Source organism: Cynocephalus volans, chromosome 1, assembly GCF_027409185.1.
Source record: "Cynocephalus volans isolate mCynVol1 chromosome 1, mCynVol1.pri, whole genome shotgun sequence".
Classification (NCBI taxonomy): domain Eukaryota; kingdom Metazoa; phylum Chordata; class Mammalia; order Dermoptera; family Cynocephalidae; genus Cynocephalus; species Cynocephalus volans.
In genome coordinates, this window is record NC_084460.1 from 24680805 (window position 1) to 24704779 (window position 23975).

The 23975-nt window shown below is 42.1% G+C and overlaps 1 protein-coding gene across 1 annotated transcript in view; it reads left to right on the forward strand.

Moving 5' to 3' along the window:
• The window catches only part of DNAAF9 (dynein axonemal assembly factor 9), a 145957-nt gene that overhangs the window by 97631 nt on the left and 24351 nt on the right, over nucleotides 1-23975 (forward strand). The window contains exons 22-29 of the mRNA XM_063100122.1: nucleotides 2357-2503; nucleotides 3586-3674; nucleotides 4097-4198; nucleotides 4471-4588; nucleotides 6365-6453; nucleotides 7783-7941; nucleotides 12831-12956; nucleotides 19808-19845. Of these exons, the coding sequence (XP_062956192.1) occupies nucleotides 2357-2503; nucleotides 3586-3674; nucleotides 4097-4198; nucleotides 4471-4588; nucleotides 6365-6453; nucleotides 7783-7941; nucleotides 12831-12956; nucleotides 19808-19845 (868 nt within the window). The remainder of the gene's footprint in view (nucleotides 1-2356; nucleotides 2504-3585; nucleotides 3675-4096; nucleotides 4199-4470; nucleotides 4589-6364; nucleotides 6454-7782; nucleotides 7942-12830; nucleotides 12957-19807; nucleotides 19846-23975) is intronic.

Sequence of the window (23975 nt, forward strand, 5' to 3'; positions counted from 1 at the left end):
CGGTCAGGATACAGATTTTTGTCACCCCAAAAAGTTTCCTCATGCCCTATTACAGATTATCCTTTTCTCTACCCCTGGCTTCAGAAAACCACTGATTAGCTTTTCATCATTGTACATTAGTTTGCATCTTCCAAAATGTATAAATGGGCATCATACATTCTGTACCCTTTGAGTCTGGCATTTTCCAGTCAGCATAATGATTTTTAGATTCGTTCACATTATTGTGTAAATCAGTAGTTAGTTCCTTTTTATTGGTGAGTAGTATTTCATTGTATGGATATTTCATAAAGTTTTTCAGACTAATCAGTAATGTAAAATTCTAAAAAGTATTTCAAAAAGAGAATTAAAAAGCAAAAAAGCTGGGAACAACATTTTTGGTGATTAAAATGAGTTGATATTTCTTTTCTACAAAGAGCTCTATTTTTATTAACATGGAAACACTGAGTCCCAGGTTAGGGGTGTTCACAGGACATGAAACTACTTAACAGGTATAGGGAATCACATCAGAAGCAGCCTCCTGCTACCAGGTGTAATAGTAAATAAGCAAAGAGTAAATAAAAGGAACTGTTGGCAGAGGAGAAATACAATAGGTAATATGAACGTCCAGACATGGGGGGTGGCGTAAGAGGAGAGGAGAGTGCAGTCATTGGAAATGTTTACATATAATATGTAACAGCATGGCAGATGGTAATGGTAAATCGTATGATTTCCCTCCACATAAAAAAGGGAAGTCAATGTGAATGAATAGGAAAAAAAGACTACAAGGAAAAGTACTAAAATGTTAGCCATAGTTGGGTTTAGGTGAGGGGACTTTGGATTATTTTTTTACCATTCTCCTCTGTTCCATTTTTATATTAAAAAATTTTTTTTATTTAATGAATATATTAGTTTATAATAAATTTTCTTGAAGAAAAAAAACACAAAAACCTTTTCCCCTAAGATCAGGAACAAGACAAGGATGTCAGCTTTTGCCACCTCTATTCAACATAGTATTAGAAGTTCTAGCTAGAGCAGTTAAGCAAGAAGAAAAAATAAAAGTCATCCAAATTGAAAAGAAGTAAAATTATATCTGTCTATAGTTGACATGATCTTACAGGTAGAAAACCCTAAAGATTCCACAAAAAAAACTGTTAGAACTAATAAATGAATTCACCAAAGTTGCAGGATACAAAATCAATACACAAAAATCAGTTGCGTTTCTGTAACCTAGCAATGAACAATCTAAAAAGGATATTAAGAATTCCATTTACAATAGCATCAAAAAGAATAAAATACTAAGGAATAAATTTAACCAAGAAGGTAAAAGACTTGTACACTGAAAACTATAAAACATTACTGAAAAATTAAAGGCCTAAATAAATGGAAAGACATCCATGTTCATGAATGAGAAGATTTAATGTTAAGACAATAATACTACCCAAAGTGAGCTACAGATTCAGTGCAATCCCTATCAAAATCCCAGTGATTTTTTGCAGAAATAGGAAAACCCATCCTAAAATTCATATGGACTCTCAGGGGACTCCGATTAGCCAAAACAGCCTTGAAAAAGAAAAACAAAGTTGGTGGATCACACTTCTTGATTTCAAAACTTACTACAAGAAAAATAAAACAAAACAAACAAAAAACTTACTACAAAGCTACAGTAACCTAACAGTATGGTACTGGCATAAGGTCAGACGTTTAGACCAGTGGAATAGAACAGAGAGCCCAGAAATAAACTCTTACATATATGGTCAGATGATTTTCAACAAGGGTGCCAAAACCATTTAATGAGGAAAAGGCAGTCTTTTCAACAAATGGTGCTGGGAAAACTGAATATCCGCATGCAAAAGAATGAAGTTGGATCCTTACCTTACAAAAAATTAACTCAAAATGGAATCAAAAACCTAAATGTAAGAACTAAAACAATAAAGTTCTTAGAGGAAAACATAGGAAACAAGCTTCATGACCCTGGATTTGGCAGTGATATGACACCAAAAGTACAGACAGCGAAAGAAAAATATATAAATAGGACTTCATCAAAATAAAAAACTTCTGTGCATCAAAGGACACTGTCAAGAGAATAAAAAGGCGACCCACAGAATGGAAGAAAATATTTGCAAATCATATATTCAGTAGGGATTAATACCCTAGAAGGAATTTTGAAATGACATTTTCAGTTTAGGAAAAAAGATCCTTGTACTTCCTGTATCTCCTGTAACTGAATCTTGGAAAACACATCTATTATTGAACCTTAGTGATCCACATAATGAGAAAATAATTGCACTGAAATTGATCCTGTGTGTTGATAGTGGTTGTGATGGCTGGAATCATGCAAATGGTTTTTCTCACTTATGCTCCCTCTTTTTCTCTGTAGGATTCCACCAGTATTGTTGCTGCCCTTCTCATAGACTTCAAAAGCTCGTTGCTTCCTCATCTCCCAGTTCATTTCCTTGGATCAAGCAATTTTCTGATGATTGCGCTTTTCCCCAAATCAAAGATATATCAAACATTTTACTCAAAGGTAATGTTAGTTATTACTCAGCAAAACGCTGTTTTTCTTCCTTAGCAATTTAGATGGTAAGGCAGCGTCTCAGAGCTAATAGTGAGGGGATGAGAGGGAGAGTTGGGAGGCCTGGGTTGGGGGGGTGACTGCTTCTAATCCTGTTGGGTTCTGTAATGGTGCTCTTGCCAGTGAGGGGTGAGAGCCTAAAGAAACTGAATAAAAGGCTTTTTAGCCTTTAAGAAAAATCTATTTTTTCCCCTTTAAATCCTAAGTAGATTTATTTCACTTTTAGCTACTTTATTGAATTGTTGGGCCCTACCTGCTGGATTAAACCTCTCTACCCAATCCATGCTCTCCTTCCCCGTGGGTCAGAGTCCTTGTCCTTGTGAATGGTCCCACATAGCAGGCTGCATATTATAGCTGCTCAGCACAGATTGCACAAGTGAGGGAACTTACCAAGAATTATATGATCCACTTAGAGACCAAGCAGTAGCCAAAGTCAAACTGGTGGCTAGGCCCATGACTGGTGGAAGTTCTTGGAAAGGTGTGATTTCAGCAGCTTGTGAGGGAATACTGTCCCTCCCTCAGGACAGGTTTGCAGGGTTTGCAGAGCTGACCCTAGCTGCAGACTGGCTTCTCCAACCCACTGTGTTTCCCCTCTTATTGCCTACTGGGCCTTCCTACCTCCTTGTGCTTGTCCTTTCAATCTGGAAACCTAGAGACAGCCCTTTAGAGTCTTTTCAGCCATCCTTCTGCCTCTAGGCCGGAGTTGCTTGCACCACTCCTGTCTGTCTGCCCTATCACCAGGTATGAACTTGCCTCTGCTGCCAGAACAGTGTTACCCGACACCTTCCTCTATGCTTCCTGACCTCTGAAGGAGCAGAATCCCTGAGGAGAGGAACCCAGAAAGACATTCTGGTTTTGAAAAATACAGAACAAAATTGCTTCAGGCCTCTATTTTTTGAAGCAAACTTGTTTGTCATAGTGGTTTTTTTCTGCAGTGACAGTCTAGATTTCCAACAGTCATCAAATCCCCATGTGGGTTCCATATCCTGTTGTCGGGTTTAAAGTGTTCTTTGCTCAAATTCTGTTTTGTTTAGGTCTTCACCCCTTGGCAACAGCAGGATAACTCAGGGCTGGCTTTAAAAGTGATCCAAGAAGATGGATTATCTATGGAACAAAAGAGATTGTAAGTGGCTGCCTTCAGGGTTTGTGCTTGCTTCCCTAAGCTTTGTGGGTGTGCTTTTTCTGCAGGATGACTCACATTATGTAACACAGGAGTCTTGGTTTCTGAAACAGCCAATACAGTCATTTCAGTGCTGCCAACTTGCAGGTAGTTAGTGCCCTTGGGGAAATTAAAGGCATGAGAAATGAAATCCACCAAGAATCAGAAACTTGTAGTGTTGTCAAGGGGTTTCAAGCCAACCTTCCTATGTGGGCATACCAGTCATCATGCACTAATGCTACGTTTTGTTTAAATCAGTGAGATGCTTGTTTTGGAAGAGTTAACTCTTTCACGGGACTCTGGCTTGAAAGCATCAGAACAAGTTGTGTAAAGTACGTATGCTGTAGGGAGATGGAGTTCTAATCTGTGAGCTTTTGATATTCCAGACACTCCAGTGCACAGAAGCTCTTCGATGCCCTGAACCGTCCTGCTGGGGAGAAACAGAGTTCTCTAAAGCTACTCTCAGCCAAGCTCCCAGAGCTGGACTGGTGAGCTCTGGTTTTCTGTTCTTAAATGTTTAGTGTTCCGGTTTTTGAAATGTTAGAAACCTCAGCATTGGTCCTTTCTAAGCTCCTTTTTCTTTATAGCTTCTTAGGGATCATTGTAAAAGGTAGTAGTGACATACCATATACAATTTTATTTTCTAGAATCTCCCTGAGGTTTATTTTTTATCAATTAAGTTAGAAGTTTCTCATGTGAGTGGGCACATTCAAACAAGACTGGTGATGGTAACATAATAGCATTATCTTTGTTTGTCCAGGTTTCTCCAACATTTTGCTGTTAGCAGCATTAGTCAGGAGCCGGTGATGCAGACTCATCTTCCTATCCTGCTGCAGCAAACTGAAATCAACCCTACTCACAGAGTAGAAAATGACAAGGTAGAGGAGCCCACCGAATATGCTGGGAATTCACAGGAAGATAATCCTGAGAGCCTGTCCTTGGATCTTTTGTGTCAGTTAACAAAAGGAGCTCAGGTGGAGCCCCTTTTATAAGATTCTCCACTTCCTTGAATACTAATTAATGATACACATGAAACCCACTCTGTACAATGACTATGTCAGGCCAAGGCCCACAACAGTGGTAAAACCTTGGCATCTTGCTGTGCCCTCCCCTATTCTTCAGGTCTTTTAAACTATTGCTCAGTGCTCTCATGCTGACAACTCTTTCTCGTTGTGACAAGGACTTACCTGGCAGTGGTTGACACATTGTGCTTAATAAGGGGAAGGGCACCCGTGTCATTTGGGCCTTGCTGGAATTACCAGGGTAAGGTGATACTTTATAAACATTGTCTTCCCCAGAGTGGACTTTAATCCACTTTAATCCCTCCTCCTGACACCTTCTCTCCATTCCTTTGGAGCCATGTATCATAATAGACTCAAAGAGAGCGTTTATTTCTGTGCAAATCTGGAAAAGACTCAGCCGCAAAAAGGAAATAGGCGCACTAAGCAGTTAGAGGCACCATTTTTTCCCTTAGGAGAGAGTGTAAAAAGCCTAAAATGCCTACTTGTTATATTTTTATTAAAAAGGTGTTATAGGACTGGCCTTAAAGTAAGAAAGTGTCTGGCTGTACCGATGTGTTAGTGTGCGGTGATATGAGGGGCTGAGACCTGAGCACTGAGGAATAGGAATGAAGATGGGAAATCTGTATGGGAGGAGAATAAACAAAACAACAGTTATGTGGACGACTGCCCATGCAGGCAGAAGGGGATCACTGCAGATGCCATGGTCAGAGGGGAGGAGGGAGAGATTCTGGTTCCCACAGAAGAAGCCAGGATCCTTGGCCATCTCTGTGCTGATGAGGTCAGCTCAGGTGATGAGTGCCTCTAGGCTTGGCCTTAGCATAAAATATCTGTGATTGGGCCTGTACAAGTGAGCCTTGTGTATTGTGAAATAAAACACATACATATAGAGGCCCTTGCCGTGCTATGTCATTTACATAGACATCTTCAGTGATTGCATGGTTCCTGTCCTCCCCTACTTGACTCCTTTTCAGTGAATTTCTTAAGTTGCTTTGGAATATCTACCTGAAGAGGGGCCTGTTCTCATGTGATCATGTAATATGGTTAGAACAATCCAGCCTAGGTCCTCTTCTCCTTCTTGAGAATCAGAGGTGCTTCCCACACCCATTGAGTTTTGACTTAGCCCAGACCACATGACTTGAAGGGCACAGGCAACCAGCAGAAACATCCCAAGTTCCACTCCTCTCCCCACACCATTGCAGCCCTTGGCATTTTTGTCCCAGACCTGCTTTCTGCCCAGTATTCTCCTAAGAAGTGTTACTGTTAGAAATAAATCATAATATCCATGAATGTTTGCTTTACAAAAGAGATCTGTGGTTTCAAGCAGGTAGGCTCCTTAGTGCATCGTATTTTAACTGATCTATTTACAACCTACTCCATAGAAATTAGAATAGGAACAGTACATTTTATATGGTGTTTGCTGTGTTCCAGGCACTGTTCTAAGCACTTTACATACATTAATTCATTTAATCCTCATACCCATCCTTATAACACCCAAGTTCACAGAGCTAGTGAGAGGTGGGGCTGAGATCCAAACCCTCGGAGCCTGGCTACAGAAGTCAGTTCTCTTAACTTCTTGTACAATGCTTGCCTCTCAGTTGAATTGCAAGCCCACATGACTTTTCTTTCATATAGGTAATTATCAGCATTGTAACCGGCCTCCCAGGTTGTCATGCTAGCGAGCTCTGTGCTTTTCTGGTCACTCTGCATAAGGAATATGGCAGGTTAGTATGGCTGCTGCCTTTGCTTTGGGGAAAGGGATTCTATGCCTGGGCCTGCCTAGGCACTGGGAAACCTTACACATGTACGGCCTTTGGAGTGACTGCTATTGGCACAGTAGTCATCCATCCGTCTGTTCATTTAACACACTGTACTAAGTGTTTCCTGTATGCCAGACATTGTTCTGGAATACATCAATGAGCAAAACAGACAAGAAAGCCTCTTCCCTCATGGAGCTTACATTCTAGTCTGGGAAGACAGTTAAGATAAGGAAAACATAGTATATTAGCTAGTGAAAAGTGCTATAGAGGAAATAAAGCAGATAAGGATATAGGCAGTGAGGGCTGGGAGTAGGATTCCAGTTTTAAATTGGGTGCTCAGGGAAGACCACACTGAGAAGGTAACATTTGACAAAGACCTGAAAAAATAAGAAAATGAACCATGCAGATATCTGGGGAGAGCATTACAGCAGCAGTACAAGCAAGTGCAAAGGCCAGGGAGTGTGCCTGGTTGGCAGGGAAATTGAGGGCCATGATGGTTATAAGAGCTTGAGAGCTGGCACATGTAGTGATCTTTCCGTGACCACAAGGGGACTGAATGAGTTCAAGTAGCTGGAAGAACATACTGGCTCAGGTGAAATTGAAAAAATCATTCAGCCATCACTTCCACCTCACTGGCAGATTACTAAACAACCCTTGCTAACTGAACCAGATATTTAATATCTAGTCAGTCTACCCCAAAGTAAGGTACCCTGCAGAAGGCTAGAAAGGAATTGAGAAGACAAATTGCGTAGAGGGTTGACAGTTTAGGGTAGGAGATTGGGGGGGGGGGGGAGGCAAGTTTTGGAGAGATGCCAGAGAAATATCAGACCTCATTTATTAAGTACATACTGGCTGATCAGTTCCTGGTGTCTAGTGCTTTTGTTCTGTAAACATTCTGAATTCTGTACCCTGCCTATTTCTTATTCTTGCAAGAGTTTTACTGAGCACTAAACTGAAGTCATTTTATTGCATGGTCCTTCGGGAAGTGACTGCCTGGTCAGAAGGAGTCTTTCTCACCTCTGAAGTCTGTTGGCCATGTGCTTACCTGACCTTTTTTCCTCCACGGCAACAGCTTTGCTGTCAAAAGCCCCAGTGATGGTGGTTTTAGGATATGGGGCTCCCAACCCAGCCAGTCCTCTGCCTTTTTCTGTGGTACCAGGATTGCTTTCTCCTGTCTGGGTTCACTGGGCAGAATGTATTTGGAAGTACTGGTCACATTTGAATCCCTGGGTGAGCCTACTGGGCCAGGCCACCATGTGGTCCCCATGCTGAGATTACATTTGCCATTTCCAGGTGGATGGTATACCGCCAAATCATGGACAGCTCCGAGTGTTTTCATGCTGCCCACTTTCAGAGATACCTTTCCAGCGCCCTGGAGTCCCAACAGAACCGTTCTGCCCGCCAGTCAGCCTACATCCACAAGAAGACCAGACTGCTGGTGGTGTTACAAGGGTGAGCATTGACAGTCTTCTGGGGACAGTCAAGTCAGGGTGGTGACCTTGCCATTACTGTTATTTCATGTGTAGCAAACCTGGGGCACAGAACAAACACCACAGGTGCATGAGCAGTGTCTGCACTGCACAGAGAAGCCTTTACCAAGCAAGGACCCTATTGCCATACTGTGGCATAGAGTGGTTGGTATAACTTGCACACAAGTTTTAAGTTTGGCTTCGACGTCATAATATCCCCAAGAGGTGGGAAATTAAGGAATTTGGGCAAGGGTCTTTGGTAATTCTTGTAACAATAGTGGTCCCTAAGCCTCTTCTTCACCATTTAGATAAGGGAGCTTCATCTGTTTCAGTCCTCCCTCCTGTGGAATTCAGAGATGGCCCCTCCACTCTGCAGTCTCCAGTCCCACCATACCTGTGATGGCTGGCCCAGGAGGGTTTCCTGGGACCCTCAATGAGGAGCATGAATAGTCTCTTTCGTGACTGTGCAGAACTAAGATTGTAGGCTAACTAGCTTGTGGAGTCCCCGTGTAAGCAGGATTATTGTGGGTGTGCAGCATAGAAGAGCAGGTTTGACAGAAGGTGTACCACTGCTCCAGGGGACTCTGGCTGAAAGGAGCGTCCCCGACACGTTCTTTTCCTCTCTGGGAGGAGCTCCTCACATGCCCATCACCCTGGTCCCTCAGGGGAATGTACCGCATCAGGAAAACAGGAGCTGTGTTTTTCATTATTGTCATTATGGTTGGAAATGAAGCTTTTGACAATTCTCACAAAGTGCTTTTGTGCTATGCTGTGTTTTTTGTGTTCATAAGAATTAGTAATTCACTAGTTGTTTCCAGTAAAGAATGGGCCATGATCCAAAGCCCTGTTTAGTCTTCTGGCTGTGATGATAGGATTGGAGAAAAGTTGGGATGGTGGTCCTGAGGAAGGAGGTGGGTGAGCCTGTGCACTCCACCAGGCCATCATTCACCTTCACACCTTGTTCTCACATCCTGCCTCCAGCTTCCTTTCTGTCAGCCCTTTTGTCCTTATGGGCTAAGGTTGTGGAAGCCACAGAGGAAGAGTATTGGCTTGAAGCACTTGTTTTTTTTCTGGTTTTCCATCACTTCTACTGGTGAAAGGAATGGGTCGGCCCAGCTCCATCACATCCTGCCCCTGCCAGAATTGAGAGTCATTGGGGGTGTGGACCTGGAGAAGAATTTGGTAGCTTGACAATGTACAGCTGAAGTCATTTCTATTTTCCATCACTTCAGAGAGCCTCATTGACTCCTTGTCTCTGACTTTACAAGTCTGCAAAAGTGTCAGCTGTCCTGGCTGCTTCTGGACTGCAATGACAGTATAGGGCTAGCCCACTCTTGTACTGCAGACCCAGCCTTTACCCAGTCACAGCCCTAGGACGCTAGGGACCTCTGATAGATTTCCTGAAGGACTCAGTCACAGTATCAGCTAAATCTATGGCTCTTCACTAAGCACTGTTCTTATAGCCTGCATGCATTTTCTTTAGGCTCAGCAGAGTATATGTAGCAGCCTCCTCCGTAGCATGTCCATCTCCTTGGGGCTGGATCTTCATGCCCGTTATTGAGGTTGCTGGTAAAGGAAGGTCCCAGAGGTTTCTCAAATTGAGAATTTTATTCTTCAGATATGGCTTTTATTTTCATTTATAGCATTCCTTGGGGAAATTTGTGACATAGGGCAAAATTTTCTTTAGCCCCTAGAGTGGCCTAGTCCCATTTGACTTGGTGCAGCAGTGGGGACGGTGGTATTAAACTTTGACATCAAGTGGAGTTGTTAGTTGTTTTAAAAATTGAATTAATATATTTTTTAAATGACAAAATTGTAGAAATGGAAGACAGATTGGTGGTTTTCTCGGGTTAGGGATGTGCCTCCCTCAGGATGGCACATCCTGAGGGAGGTGAGTCTTGTTATAAAAGGGTAACACAAGGGATCCTTATGGTGTTGGAACTGTTCAGTATCTTGGCTGAAGTGGTGGATATACACTACACAGGTGACAGAATTGTATAGAACTTAATACACACACATGCACAAGTAAGTTTAAGTAAAATTGGGGAAATCTAAGTTTTAAAAAATTCAGGAATTGTTGACGGGCTGTATTTGTTTATACTCTGGGATGTTGTAAAATCATTCTTTAGAATTATCTACATTAAAAACACTTTCTCAAAACAAAAATTGAATTAATGTAAAATATGCGCCCAGTCAAATTGTAGGCTTAAATTGCAAACATAAACAGAGCTCAAAGGAGACTTGAATATCTCTTGTTTCAGAGGGAAGAAAGTTAAGATACTGCTAGGGTTTTGTTTTGTTTTTGTTTTTAATAAATATAATACTGACAAGAAAGAAGTCAGCTTTTGCCTTTATCATGCAGTTAGGTCAGTTTAGGCAAAGTGGTCTGGTGGTACAAGCTCTGACAGCTTAAGCACCATGCTTCCTTCTGTGATGAGGGTTGCCTCCTTCTGTCTGGAGGCCACGTCCAGGATGATTATAGGGCAAGGGCAGGGGGGAGAGGGAGATTCTAGCAGGGATTCCCTTAATCAGTAGAGTGAATGGCCAAGGGCTTCCTCTCTTGGGGCAGTGCCCAGATACATAGGCCTCGTCAAGGAGCCTGGGGTCTGTTTTTCACTCTAACATTTTCCCACTAAAATCAGTGAAGATTAATGAGATACTCTGAAAACTTGGGAATCCCCAGCCACCCCTCTCTAAAGGAAATCCTATTATATTAAAATAACTGGAATCCTCAAGATTGGCTTGTAAACCTTTTAGTCATCCTTTTCTACCTAAGAAATGTATCTCTACTGCTTATACTGAACTTGGAAAATAAAAAGCCTACAAACATATATTTTTAGAAGAGGGGAAAAGCTAATGCTGAGGAGCAAGGCTGGTGCACTTAACCATGAGAATTAAATCCATTAAACACTACCACAAGGAGATTTGGGGCAGTGTGCAAGTGTCAGTCTCATGTACCAAGTATGCTGCTATAAGAGCCTGGCAGTGCGTGCACTGTGTGGGACTCTCCTTGCATCCAGGTCCACCCAGTCACTGTGGTGGAAAGAAGCCCACATGGCCATACACACATGCCCAGGTAGGGGAAGAAGCCTTGGAGAAGAGAAGCCATTGAGTAGATGGCTCACTCTGAAGGGACTCTGGCTGCCAGGCCCTCATAGGGGAACTCCAGAACCTAGCACACCTTGTGCTCTACTGAAGCACTGCTGGGCGGTCAGGACTAAGACCAGGCCTGGGGATGGGGGGCGGATGGGTGGGTAATACTATAGTCTGGGATAAAGCCAAGGACCTCTATACAGACAAGTTGTAGGAACTCAAGAAATGGCTCAGGCAGGTGTACCTATCACCGACACCACCACAGGCCTCCCAAGGGCTCAGGCTAAACCCAGGCCCATCTGGTCATCAAGGCTGCCTCTCAGGTTTGACTTCCCTCCATAGGAACAGACCTTTTGGTGATAGTCTGGGTCAATCAGTAGAGTGTTCTCCTCTACAAGGTGAGGAGGGTGGGTCCCCTCTTGGAGTGGCCAGGGGTCTGCCCAGGGTTGAATGTCCACTTCATTCATCTACCCTGCTTTACGCACCCTGCTTTATAGCACTCAGCAACCACTTACATTCTTATTGTGGAGACAGACAATAAAATGCAGCGTATGTACCCGATGATTGGTGCTTTGGAGAAAATTTAGAGGAGGGAGCAGGGAGTGCCAAGAGGGAGAGTTGCTGTATCATATAGGTATATGAAGTCAGAGGATACCTCTCTCATAAGATGCCACTTGAGCAAATACCTGAAGGGAGCGAGCCAGACAGATATCTGAGGAAAAGAGCATTCCAGGCAGAGGGGACAGAGAGTGCGAAGGTGGAACTATGCCTGGCATGTTCAGGAAAGAGCCAGGAGGTTGGATTAGGGTACAGAAGGGATGGTAAGAGATGAAATTCTTCCCTGCATTGTGGGGGGTCAGATCATAGAGGGCTGTTTGGACAATTGTATGGGCTTTAGCTGTCACACAGAGTTAGATGGAAGCCACTAGAGGGTTTTGAGGATTTAGCATATCGCTCTGGCTTCAGTGTTGAAAACAGATTGGAGTGAGGCAAGAACAGGGGGCCAGCTGGGTGGCTGTTGGGGTGTTCAAGAGATGGTATTAGTTTGGACCCAGTGGGGTTTGGGAATGTGGGTGGTGATCTCTTCTAGCTATATTTTGAAAAATGAGGAAAAAATGGAGTCAAAGAAGACTCCAAGCAAATCTTTCAGCCTAGCATCTGAAAGAGTGGAGTCCCCTCTACTAAGAAGGACAAGGCCTTGGGAGGAGCAGGCATGGGGGAGTTGGATCATGAACGTATTAGATTCTAAGCAAAGATACAGAATTGTCTCTTTAAGTCTAGAGTTTGGAGGGAGTTCCAAGCAAGAGATACAAATGCAAGTGGTATTTGGCATGTTGTCTGCTAACCTGGACAAGTCCTAATAATCCCCCTTTCTCTCTTTCCTGCATTTTTCTGTGAGATGAGAAGAAGAAAGAGCTATAATAGAAAATAGACCACGGCAGGCGCTCCCAACTTGATGATTAGAAAACAGGCCTAAGGATACCAAGTCTCACCCTTAGAGCCCCAGGGTTACCTGCAGGCTTACTTTTACCCCTAGAGCAGTGTGGCTCTCCCACCCACTGGTGCACAGTTATGAAGACTAATAGAACTTAAGAATACAGAAACACTTCGTGGATTGCAGGGGCTCTAAATCATGATGTGGGGTGGCACTAAGGAACCCAATCACAAGCTCCTTCTTGTGGTTTTTCTTCACCCTTGTTACTGGGCCACTGAGCATTTCCTTCTTCCTCCACTGTGCAGAACCAATCAGTAAACTAATTATTCCTTTTTTCTCCTCAGCTACACAGATGTTATTGATGTTGTCCAGGCCCTGCAGACCCACCCAGACTCAAATGTCAAGTCCTCCTTTGCCATTGGTGCCATTACGGTGTGCATGGAGCCCCTGAGCTGCTACATGGAGCACAGGTATCCTCCACCCACAGAATGTGGCATGTTTAGTGTACTGAAAGTGATTTTTTTCCCACTCACCAGAAGGAGACACATCTTTACATGTGTTTGTCTTTTGGGACACCTCAATATACCTTATATATTGTTAATTCTCAGTTATTCTGAGAATAAAACCCCTTTGGGCTGGTAGCCAAAGAAAAGAGAGAGGAATTATAGAATACAAACTTAGCTTTTGTGAGGGCAAGAACCATTTCCGTTTAATGCTTAGTACATAAGAACTGCTCATGAAATATCTCTTGAATAAATGAGTGCTCCTGCATGTGTGTACTAAGTATCCTCGAAAATAATTTAAATAAATAAATATATAAAAGGACCAAAGATGAGCATATAATCTGTTTAAATATAAAAATGTAAAATTTGGTAAATTATAGTTAAGGAATATAAAAATATAAGCAACAGAATCAGGGGTAAGTGATATTAGTGAATTAGTGTGAGTATACTAATTCTTCATTTTTTCATATTGGGAAAAGAAAAACATTTAAGTCGACAAATCAAAATTACTGATTGTTAATTTTTTTAGATATTAATGAGAAATTTCCAAATGTATTATCATGGTTTACACTCTGTTGAAAAACTAATGATTAGATTGCATGGGCACATGGAATGGATAAAAGAATTATGGGAACTATGGTCAAGAATAGAAAGTTATTAAATAAAATTAAGCCCATTCCATTAAAAGAAAATTAAATGGTCAGGGTTTAGCCCAAAAATTTTAAAAAGAAAAAATATTTTACCTGGCTAACTGCGGTAGATTAAAAACATGGCCACAGCAAAAGCTGCCCCTTCCATCAAGAATTGAAGAATTAAATCTATTTCTTACCTTTTGAATTTGGGCTTGGCCATATGACTTGCTTTGGCTGATGGGACATTAACATTGCATGAAACAAGCAGAGGCTTGAAGTGCATTTACATCTTGAGACTTGCCCTCTCTTGCTTCTGGGAGCTGAGAGACCACCTCATGAATAAGCAGGTTAGGCTGCTAGAGGATGAGAGACTATGTGGAGACAGGCCCACCCAATCCCATTCCTGCCATCTGGACTGAGGCTCCATTTGGGCCTGTGAGTGAGACCATTTTAGACAACCAGCCCCAGGTGAGCAGCCCCAGGCCAAAATAACTGCCCAGCGAACCCATAGCATCACAAGAAATAAGAAATCATCATTATTTTAAGTCACTTAGCTTTGGAGTGATTTATTATCCAGCAACATTGTGGGAAAATAGGTGCATTCATATACTGTTGATAGGAATATAATGATACAATCTCTGTATTAGTCAGGGTTCTTCAGAGAGACAGAACCAATAGGATGTGTATATAAATATATGAGAGGGGATTTATTAGGGGAATTGGCTCATGTGATTGTGAAGGCTGAGTCATCCCATGACAGGCTGTTTGCAAACTAGATGCAGATAGTGTGGCTCAGTCCAAGTCTGGAAGCCTCAGAACTATGGCAGCTCATGGTGTAATTCTCAGAGGCTAAAGGCCTGAGAGCCTGGAGGTGCCTCTGGTGTAAGTCCTGGAACCCAAAGGCTGAAAAGTCTCGAGTTCTGATGTCCATGGACAGGAAAGAAGGGTATATCCCAGCTCCAGCATTTAGAGCGAGAGATTCGCCTTTTCCTCCATTTTTGTTCTCTCCAGCCCCCCCAGCAGACTGGGTTGGTGCCTGCCCATATTGAGGGTGGATCTATCCCACCCAGTCCACTCATGCTCACGTGCTAATCACCTCTGGAAACTCCCTCATAGATGCACACAAAAATAATGCTTTACCAGGTTTCTAGGTATTCCTTAATCTGGTCAACTTAACACCTAAGATTAACCATCACAATCTCCTTGGAGAGAAATTTGGCCATTCTATTGTTAGAATTTTATTATACAGTTATATTTGTACAAATGTGCATATACACATTTATATTTTTTTCATGGGGAATTCTTAATTCCAAACATGTTTAATTCTTAACTCCAGCATGTTTAAATCAAAAGGGGTTTATTAGAGAACTTTAGATAGCTTTCAGGATCTCCAAGAGGGCCAAAGAGTCAGGCTGTATTAGCTAGGCAGCCAGGAACAATGCTCAAACCTCCAGTAGGGCTACCCTGGTAGGGGAATATGTCTACTACTTCCTTCACCAGAAAATGGAGTTTGCTTACCATATATTCTCTCACTCACTTTGCTCACTGCCAGCTGGAATCTTGTGGCACATCCAGTTGGTGCAACATGCATGCAGCAGAGTGCAAGAAGGGTGGAAAGCAATTTTCTGCCCTTTACAAAGGGGGATGGACTTCCTAATCAAGCCTAGGAGAGAGGTACTGGCAATCTGAAACATGACAGATGTTCTCTGCAGTGTTCAAAACAACCTGTTTATAATATCAGAAAAGTGGAAATAATCCAAATGCTCATTAAAGTGACTGGTTACGTTTTGGGATATCCATAAGAGGTCTTTAAAAAGTTCATGATATCTAGAAGGATGCAAAACAAACTATTAATAGTGGTTCCTTCGGGAAAATGGCCAGTGCCTTGAGAATGAGTGGTGGATGATGGGAAACTATTTGATATTTTATAGTATACATGTACATGGCTTTTGTGTATAGTAGCTTTATAGAAATATAACTCATATGCCATAAAATTCACCCATTTAAAGTATACAGTTCAGTATTTTTTAGTATATACACAAAGATGTGTAACCCTTACCAACATCCAATTCATTTTCATCATCCCAAAAAGAAACTTTATAGCCATTAGCAGTCACTCCTCATTCCTTCCTCCCCTCATCCCTTGGCAACTGCTACTCTACTTTTTCTGTGGATTTGCTTATTCTGGACATTTCACATAAATGGAATTATACAATATGTGGTCTTTTGTGTCTGGCTTCTTTCACTTAGAATAATGTTTTCAAGGTTCATTCATGTTGTAGCATGTATCAGTACTTTGTTCCTTTTTATGGCCAAATAATATTCCATTGTATGGATTTACCACATTTTATTTATCCATTCATCAGTTGATGGACATTTGAGTTATTTATACTTTTTGGCTATTATGAATAATACTGCTATGAACATTTGTGCTCAAGTTTTTGTATGGACATATGTTTTCTGTTGTTCTCTTGGGTATATACCTAGGAATATTTGTTCACAGCTCTCCTTAATGACTGAGTGAACAATTAGTATCTGTATATTTGACTAAACCTTTTCCTAAGCTATCTATCATGGTTCATATGTTTTTTATCATAATTAAAAGAAAAACCCTCTGGATCACCTAACAGTCAGAGGTCAGTATCTCAGCGTGTGGATTATAGGCGAAATACAGAGAACCTGTACCACTTTTACTTTTCGTCCAAATAAAATGCACGGTGTACCAGAAGTTGAAGATCAGGTATGAGTACTTGGGCACACTAGACGACACTAAAGCCCCTCAGTCACGTATCCGACCTGTCATGTTGTGGAATTCTTTGGCACATGTACCAGCTTGGATCAGGCTCGATGGGGTTGTCATTGCCTGCATCATTTCCTAATTCTCCTTGTCACATTGAGGCCCCAGTGTGGAGAGTGATGGGTCGGTAAGCTGATTATGCACCCTCTGATGTTCTGCGCCATTTTAGGAGAATCTTACATGTGTTGAGATTTTGCAAACAATTAATTGTAAAATAACCAGCTGTATGAAAAGCTGGAGTATGTGATGGCATAGAATTTTCATTTCCTCTCTCACAATATTCACAATGGAGAGTTATATTACATGGTAGCAGAAATAGGCATTTTTATGTGTTGCTTATATTTTACCTCAAATTAAATTGTAGATATAGGGTAATAAATAAAATCCATCCATGCCTTTCACACACTAAAAAAAAAAAAAAAAAAAAAAAAGAATTGCTGGATCATATGGTAACTATGTTTAACTTTTTGAGGAACTGAAAACTGTTTTCCAAAGCAACTGCACCATTTACATCCCTACCAGCAATATACGAGGGTTCCAATTTCTCCACATTCTCATCAGTACTTTTTGTTGTCTTTTTTAGCCATCCTGGTGTGAAGTGGTATCTCATTGTGGTCTTGATTTGCATTTCACTAATGCTAATGATGTTGAGCATATTTTCATTTGCTTATTGGCCACTCATATGTCGTCTTTGTTTTTTGTTTGCTTGTTTTTGGTGGCTGACCAATAAGGGGATCTGAATGTATGTCTTCTTTGGAAAAATCTCTATTCAAATTTCAACACATGCAAAAAACAAATAAATAAACAAAAAAACAAATTTCAACGCATGTACACAGGCTGGCTGGTTAGCTCAGTTGGTTTTAGAGCATGGTGCTGATAATACTAAGGTCCAGGGTTCAATCATTGTACTGGCCAGCTGCCAAAACAAAAAACACATGTACACAATGTGTGATACTTTGCCTATTTTTAAATGGGTTATTTCTCTTTTTATTGAGTTGGGAGAGTTCTTTATAAATTCTGAATCCAAGTCCTTTATCATGTTCATGAGCGTGGATATGTCTTTCCATTTATTTAGGTCTTCTTTAATTTCTTTCAGCAATGTTTTGTAGTTTTCAGTATACAAGTCTTACTTTCCCTTTGTTTAATTTATTCTTTATTCTTTTGGATGCTAAGATAAATAGAATTGTTGTCTAAATTTCATTTTTGGATTTTTCATGGCCAGTATATAAACATAAAATTGATTTTTGTATGTTGATCTTATATCCTGCAACTTTGCTGAACTCATTTATTTGTCTATTAGTTTTTTTCATGGAATCCTTAGGATTTTCTACATACAAAAGCATGTCAGCTATAAATAGAGATAGTTTCACTTTTTCCTTTCCAATCTGGATGCCTTTTATTTATTTATTTTCTTGCCTAATTGCCCTGACTATAACCTCCAGTATAATGTTGAATAGAAGTAGCAGGAGCAAACATCCTTTGTTGTGTTCCTGATCTGAAAGAGAAGGCATCCCTTAACTATGATGCTAGCTTTGAACTTTAATAAGAAAAGTTTTTTAAAAAATCAAGTTTTTAAAACTCTGAATTCAGTGTTGGGGTTTTTTTGTAAAATTATTTCCTTAACAAAAACAAAATTTGCCTCATTGAGTCTAGATAATGTTTTTGGAATAAAAAAAGGTGGAGATAGAGCATAGTAAGGCTTATTTTTCCTTACTGTGAGGTGGATGTTTGTGTAGCTTTTTTAATCTAGGAAGTGGGCTCAATTTGAATTCAGGATGAGTCCATGTGAGATTTGCTTGATATCTTTATTCTAACATTTCATTCAATGGGTATCTATTGAATGTCTGCTTTGTGCCAGGACCATTCTAATCATTGAGTTTGTAGCAAGGAACAAGTCAGCCCAGGTATCTGCTCTTGGGATTTTCGTGGATATGCATGTAGGAATTGTGGGACCATGTTTTGGAGTAAGGTAGATCTTGATCAAAATTGTCTTTTATTGATAGACTAGAATTTTGTATAAATCAGGTACATGGTTAGTGTATTACAAATGAATGGTATCATACCATACCTATGTAAGGCTTAGGAATATATTGTAATCACAGCAACTTGTGTTATTCAGAGGAAGAGCTGGTCAGTAACCAGTATATCCATTGTTTTAATGTTTGATGGTGCAGACTCTGGTGTGGACATCTCTTCCCTTGTTCTAAACCTCTTGACCTTGCTCATGTAGCACACGGGGATTTCTCCTTGGGATTCTTCAGAAACAATGAGAGAGTCAGGCAAGAGAACTGGATCCACAGCCGAAAGTGGTATTCATCTAAATCATTCATCTACCTAGTTTGGTTCCAAATGGTGTGTGTATGACTGCTGTCAGAAGTCAAATGAAAGGATGAAGACTTGCCACCACCAAGGAAATTCCAGGACACAAATTGCCCAGTGTTTTGAACACTCAACTAGACCAGCAGCAATTCATACAAGTGATTTCATCCAAGCTGGGGAAGAAAACACAGGCACTCTGTGGAGCCAAGCAGACCGGGGTTTCTGCTTCAGCCTCTCATTTCCCAGCTTGGACAAGCTTCCGAGTCAGCTTAGCCATCCTAAACCCATGCTTTGCATCTGTTAGATACCCAACGCACAGGGTGGACAGGATGACAGAACAAGATCCTGTATGTGAACTACGTTCACCATGCCCAGCCCATAGTGGGAACTCAATAAAAGGCAGCTGCTATTCTCATTGGTGTTAGCTTTCTTCCCTGAGAAATGCCTTGTCATGCTTCAGGAGGTGAGAATATGAGTTTTTCTCTGGAGCTTACTGCAGTGCTATATACATAGATGTTAGCTAACTCACACTTTGGATCAGTCACCCCACCTCTTGCTTTACTTGTGATCCAGTCATTCAGTTCCTGCTTTTCATTCACTGTTTGAGTTAAAAATGAAATTAAAGGAGAACTGGGATTGTAGTGTGCACCTAAAGAGAAGCATGGCAACTTTGGTTTGGAAGGCCCCTAGTGGAGTTAGATGAATGTAATTCTCATTTTCCCTTGAAATTTCCCCTTTACTCAGAACGGCATCTCTTTCAAAAAAGACTAGCTCTCTTTCTCCATCTCCTATAATTTAAAGACCTGGTCCTGCCCCCAGTATCCCTTCTTTGATGTTCCACCAAGAGACAGCCATGTGAGATCTTCTGTGGACCTCCTGGCTTGGGGAACTTTGGCACAAAGCCATGGAAGTCTTTTGAATAACTATGGCTGTCTTTAATGCTCAGTGCTGACTGCTGCTTGCCTCATCAAGTAAGGCAACTTGCATATCAGTGATGTATTCACATTTTTGTGGGAAATAATGACAACTCTGAGTTGAATGATTTTAAAATATTTCTTTTTCCCCCCTAGGTTTCTCTTCCCTAAATGTCTTGACCAGTGTTCACAAGGTAAGCAATATGCTTTACTTCCTGCTTGCATGCCTTTCAAATTCTGTTTAGATGCAACGGACTTTTCTTCATGCTCCTACCTACCATTCTGAAATCTAAAGCAAACAAAATTGTCTAGGGAAAACTCTGACATCTTTACTTTTGTCATATTTGTCATATTTGATAGGCAGATTTCTTCCAAGAGCTTGTCTCTTAATGGTAATAAATTGCCATGGCAGCAGCTGTCCTGAACTGGGCTTAAGTCTGCCCTAGGCTTCCATCTGATTTCAGTGGACTGAATAGGTATTCCTAGCTGCTGGATCAGCAAGATCTTGATGCACTTCTGTCCAAGGAGTGCAGAGTTCGGCCCAGCAGGACTCGTCTTTCTTAAAACCTCCCATACACACTGGAATTTTCCACACCTCCTTGATAACATTTAGAAAAATCTACCCATCCTGCAGGTTGCACTTGACCTTGCATTGTCCTACTACCTGGTAGCCCTGGAAGCAGCACTTTCTAGTCATATTATCTGTGATGCCTAGAGATCTAGAATAAATTCTAAATTCCCTGCAGTGGTGATGAAATGCTCATTGTTGTTAGGAGACATGCCGGGGTCTGGGCTTCCTGAGTCAGCCCAGCAAGCAGAAGTCAGAAAGAAGAAAACAACTCTGTACCCAAAACAGTTTTGCCTTGCTGATTCCATTGCCAGTCCGTAGGGAGCGGAGACAACAGAGCATACCAGAGCATTTGTCTTGGGAAAGAGCTGAGCTGGGTGCTGCTCAGGAAAGGAGGCCAGTCCCTGGAGAGAGGAATGTGTGTGTTGGACTGCTGTACCAGGTAACCTCAGGTCCAGCTTCTAGAGGCCCCTTTACTTTCCAGGCACTACACCCCAGAAGCAGGGTGTTGGCTGGGTCCATCCACAGTGTCCACCCCAGGCAGGTTAAGGAAATTTTGTGGACATTAGGTCAGTAGGATCTGATGACAGACTAGCTGTGGGGCATAAGTTGGGAAAAGAGGTATCTAGGATGACTCCTAGATTTCCATCTTAGGAGATTGGGAAGGTTGGTGGTACCTGTCCTTGAAATAAAAAGCACAGGAGAATCATAGGTCCAGGAGATAACCAAGGAGGGCTGTCTGATCCTAAGATACATGTTTAGAAGTCATTGTCAAAGCCAAGGGTATGGGCTGCAGTCAGCCAGTATCCAGATGTAGAGATAATAAGGGCACCCCAGTGATGTCGTGGGGGAAAAGTCCAGGAGACTGAAACAGGAGAAGCAGGAAAGAGCATTGCCTCAGACACTAAGGAAGAAGAAAGAGATCAGTGATGTTTAATGTTGCAGAGACTTCGAGGGAAGGACAGAGAAAAGCCCATTGGCTTTGCAAGTGTGAAGGACACTGCTGACTTCAGCAGGAGGATCTGAGTGGCGAGGCAAGGACTTTAGCCAGGTCCAGTTGGACCGATGGCCAGTGAGGTACTGGACGCCAACAAGTGTGATCAATATTTTAGGGTATCTGGACCTGTGAAAAGAAGGATGATAGCTAAAGGGGAATGCTTCCATGAATCATCATTTCTGAATGTCTTGCTCTTTATTTCCTCAAGAAAAAGCCTGTGGGCTAGAGGGAAATACTAGGCTTGATGGGGGCGGGGTCCCTTAGGAGGAGAGGGTAGTGTCTAGAGGTCAAACTGGGAATGGAAGTTGACTCAGAGAAGCTGTGTCATCCTGGAGAAGAGCTGTGGCTGAGAGCAGAGAAAACTAAGGTAGTATTCACTTAGTTGGTGGTACTGGCCAGTAGTTGAGCCTGAGATTTGCTGACCTGTCCAGGCCCGGGCCCTATCTTATTCTCATAAATGTTGGTGCCTCCTTTTTCCTTTAGAGGCCCTTGTCCACTATGTGATTATTGCCACCCTAGTGCACCTTGGCTCCTTGGCATTTTCTCCCTTAGTGCCCCTCTACTTTTTTGAGGGCAAAAGCGACAAGCATAGATGGTCAAACTTCCTCAACGAAGACCCTTGGGAAAATGCTATGTCTCCATTGTCCGTGAACTTGGGGAAGCCCTGGGCCTGTCTCACAAGAGGAAAGCCCCCTTTTAATCTGAATCCTTTTAGGCTAAGATGGATCACATTCTCTCTAGCACTTGGTAGGTCTGTGTCATTAATACTGCCTTCCAACTAATTGTTCAGAGGCAACATGTGTCAAATTCTGTGTGTGTTTAAAGGTACGGATGGGATCACATGTGGGCAGATGACCCTGAGGCCATATGTGCTGTTTTCCGAATTCCTCCAAGGTCTTGTGAAGTGACAGTGCCTTTGTAAATATCTTCCCCTTGCATCTGGGCCCAGAGGACCCTATGGACTGGACTTACCTAGCTCCACATGGCCATGGGCAGTCTGGGGAGGGAGGAGATAAAAGGCAAGTATTTCTTTTCTCCTTGGAGATTTGGTGGCTCTCTTGGAAGTGATCTGCCCCAGTAGACAAATACTTCATGTCCTGAGGGAGCATATTGCCTCCCTTTGCTCCCATTCATAAGTCAGGCTCCCTGATTCATTGCTTTTAACAACAAAGGATTATTTTACAATGAAAAAAGGACTATGTTGCAGCCCCAAGATGATGTATATTACAGAAATCAAAGGTCTAGGAAACAATCTCAGTGTTAAAATAGCAAGCAAGTCTCGTTATAATGCTGGCTTGAAAGCAGAGTGGAGGTATTTTACTGCCATGGCCTGCTTTTAGAAGTACCTGTAGATAAAAGAAGTGAACTTTGTTTTCTCCTTGACTGCTGGAAGCCTTCAGCTGAGACGGGGATGATCAGACAGAATGCAGGAATGTCTCTGCTCTTAGGAAGGGGCCAGGCCAAGCTGCCTGCTCAGGTGAGACATCGGCCAAACCTGGGTGTCCACTTCTTGATACAGAAGGCAGCTCCTGTCCCAAGCAACCTGAAACTACTCACTGTGGACTGTTCACCCTGTGCTCCAGATAACTACTGTACCTGCCTCACAGATGGCATTTCCTCTTGGCAGCTGGCAGTTTACATAGCTGGCCTAAGGAATGCTAGAGGTAATCCTCTTGCTTGTTTCCCTGTGAAGTAAAACCCCTTTTCTGTGCCCAGTTCCTGACTTAGAATCCCACCCCCTTAAGATTTGTCTACGTGGTACACATGCAGCAGGCAGGACTTTGGGCAAGGTGTGTCAGTCAGCGACCCAGATCCCAGCCTTTTCTTGGGCAGGCCAGGCTTATGCTTGTGACCCCGGTGCACACCACTCAGGTGGGCACATTTGCGCTAGTCTGACTTTTCCGTTTCCTTTGCCCCAGAGATACCAGCAGAGTCCCAGGGCCTTTATAGGTCTTCACTCAGCCTTTTCTGGCTCCTCACTGTAAAACCCACCACAACTGTTCTTGTCTTCCACCCCTGGGAATCTCACAGTCCTTTTGCAGGATCTGGTTCCTGTGTCTGCCATCTCCTAGGATCCTGCTTGTTTCCCCACTGTGCCACATTTTGGGTCTGGCTTTCTGACCTTGCCTTACTCAGTTTCCACAAGTCCCAGTCACTTTCTGTGGCTGCACCCAGGCATGGGGTTCTGGCATCAGGCTTACCAGGCTAGCCTTGCTGCCTCCTCTGCAACCTCCAGAGTGTCCTTTCTAAATGGAAATGGGAGCACAGGCACCACCAGTGTCACCTTCAATAGATTTCCCTGACACTGGCTGAGGAAGGTCCATCTTAATGTTAAAGCTTCTGAACATAAGGGGCATGTGAGCACAAACAAATGTTACATGCACGAAGTGATTGATACATTAACTATTCTAACCTGATTAATCTACAACGTAATGTGTGTCAAAACATCAGACTGTACCCCATAAGTATGTATAATTACATGTCCATTAAAGAAAAATTTTTAATTATTTATTTATTATTTTTATTTATTGAATCAAAATCGAATATACATATTTTGGGGGTTGAACATTGAGATATGTTGATTAAATCAGTATTACTAGCATATATATTGTTACAAATCATAATTATTCTTTATGCCCCTTGTCCAACTTCCCCCCTTCCCCCTCTAATTGCCCTTGATTTCTTCTTTCCTTCTGAAAGAATAATGGTTACTCTGTTAACTTGTTGCCTAGATGATCTGTCCAATGCTGAGAGATATG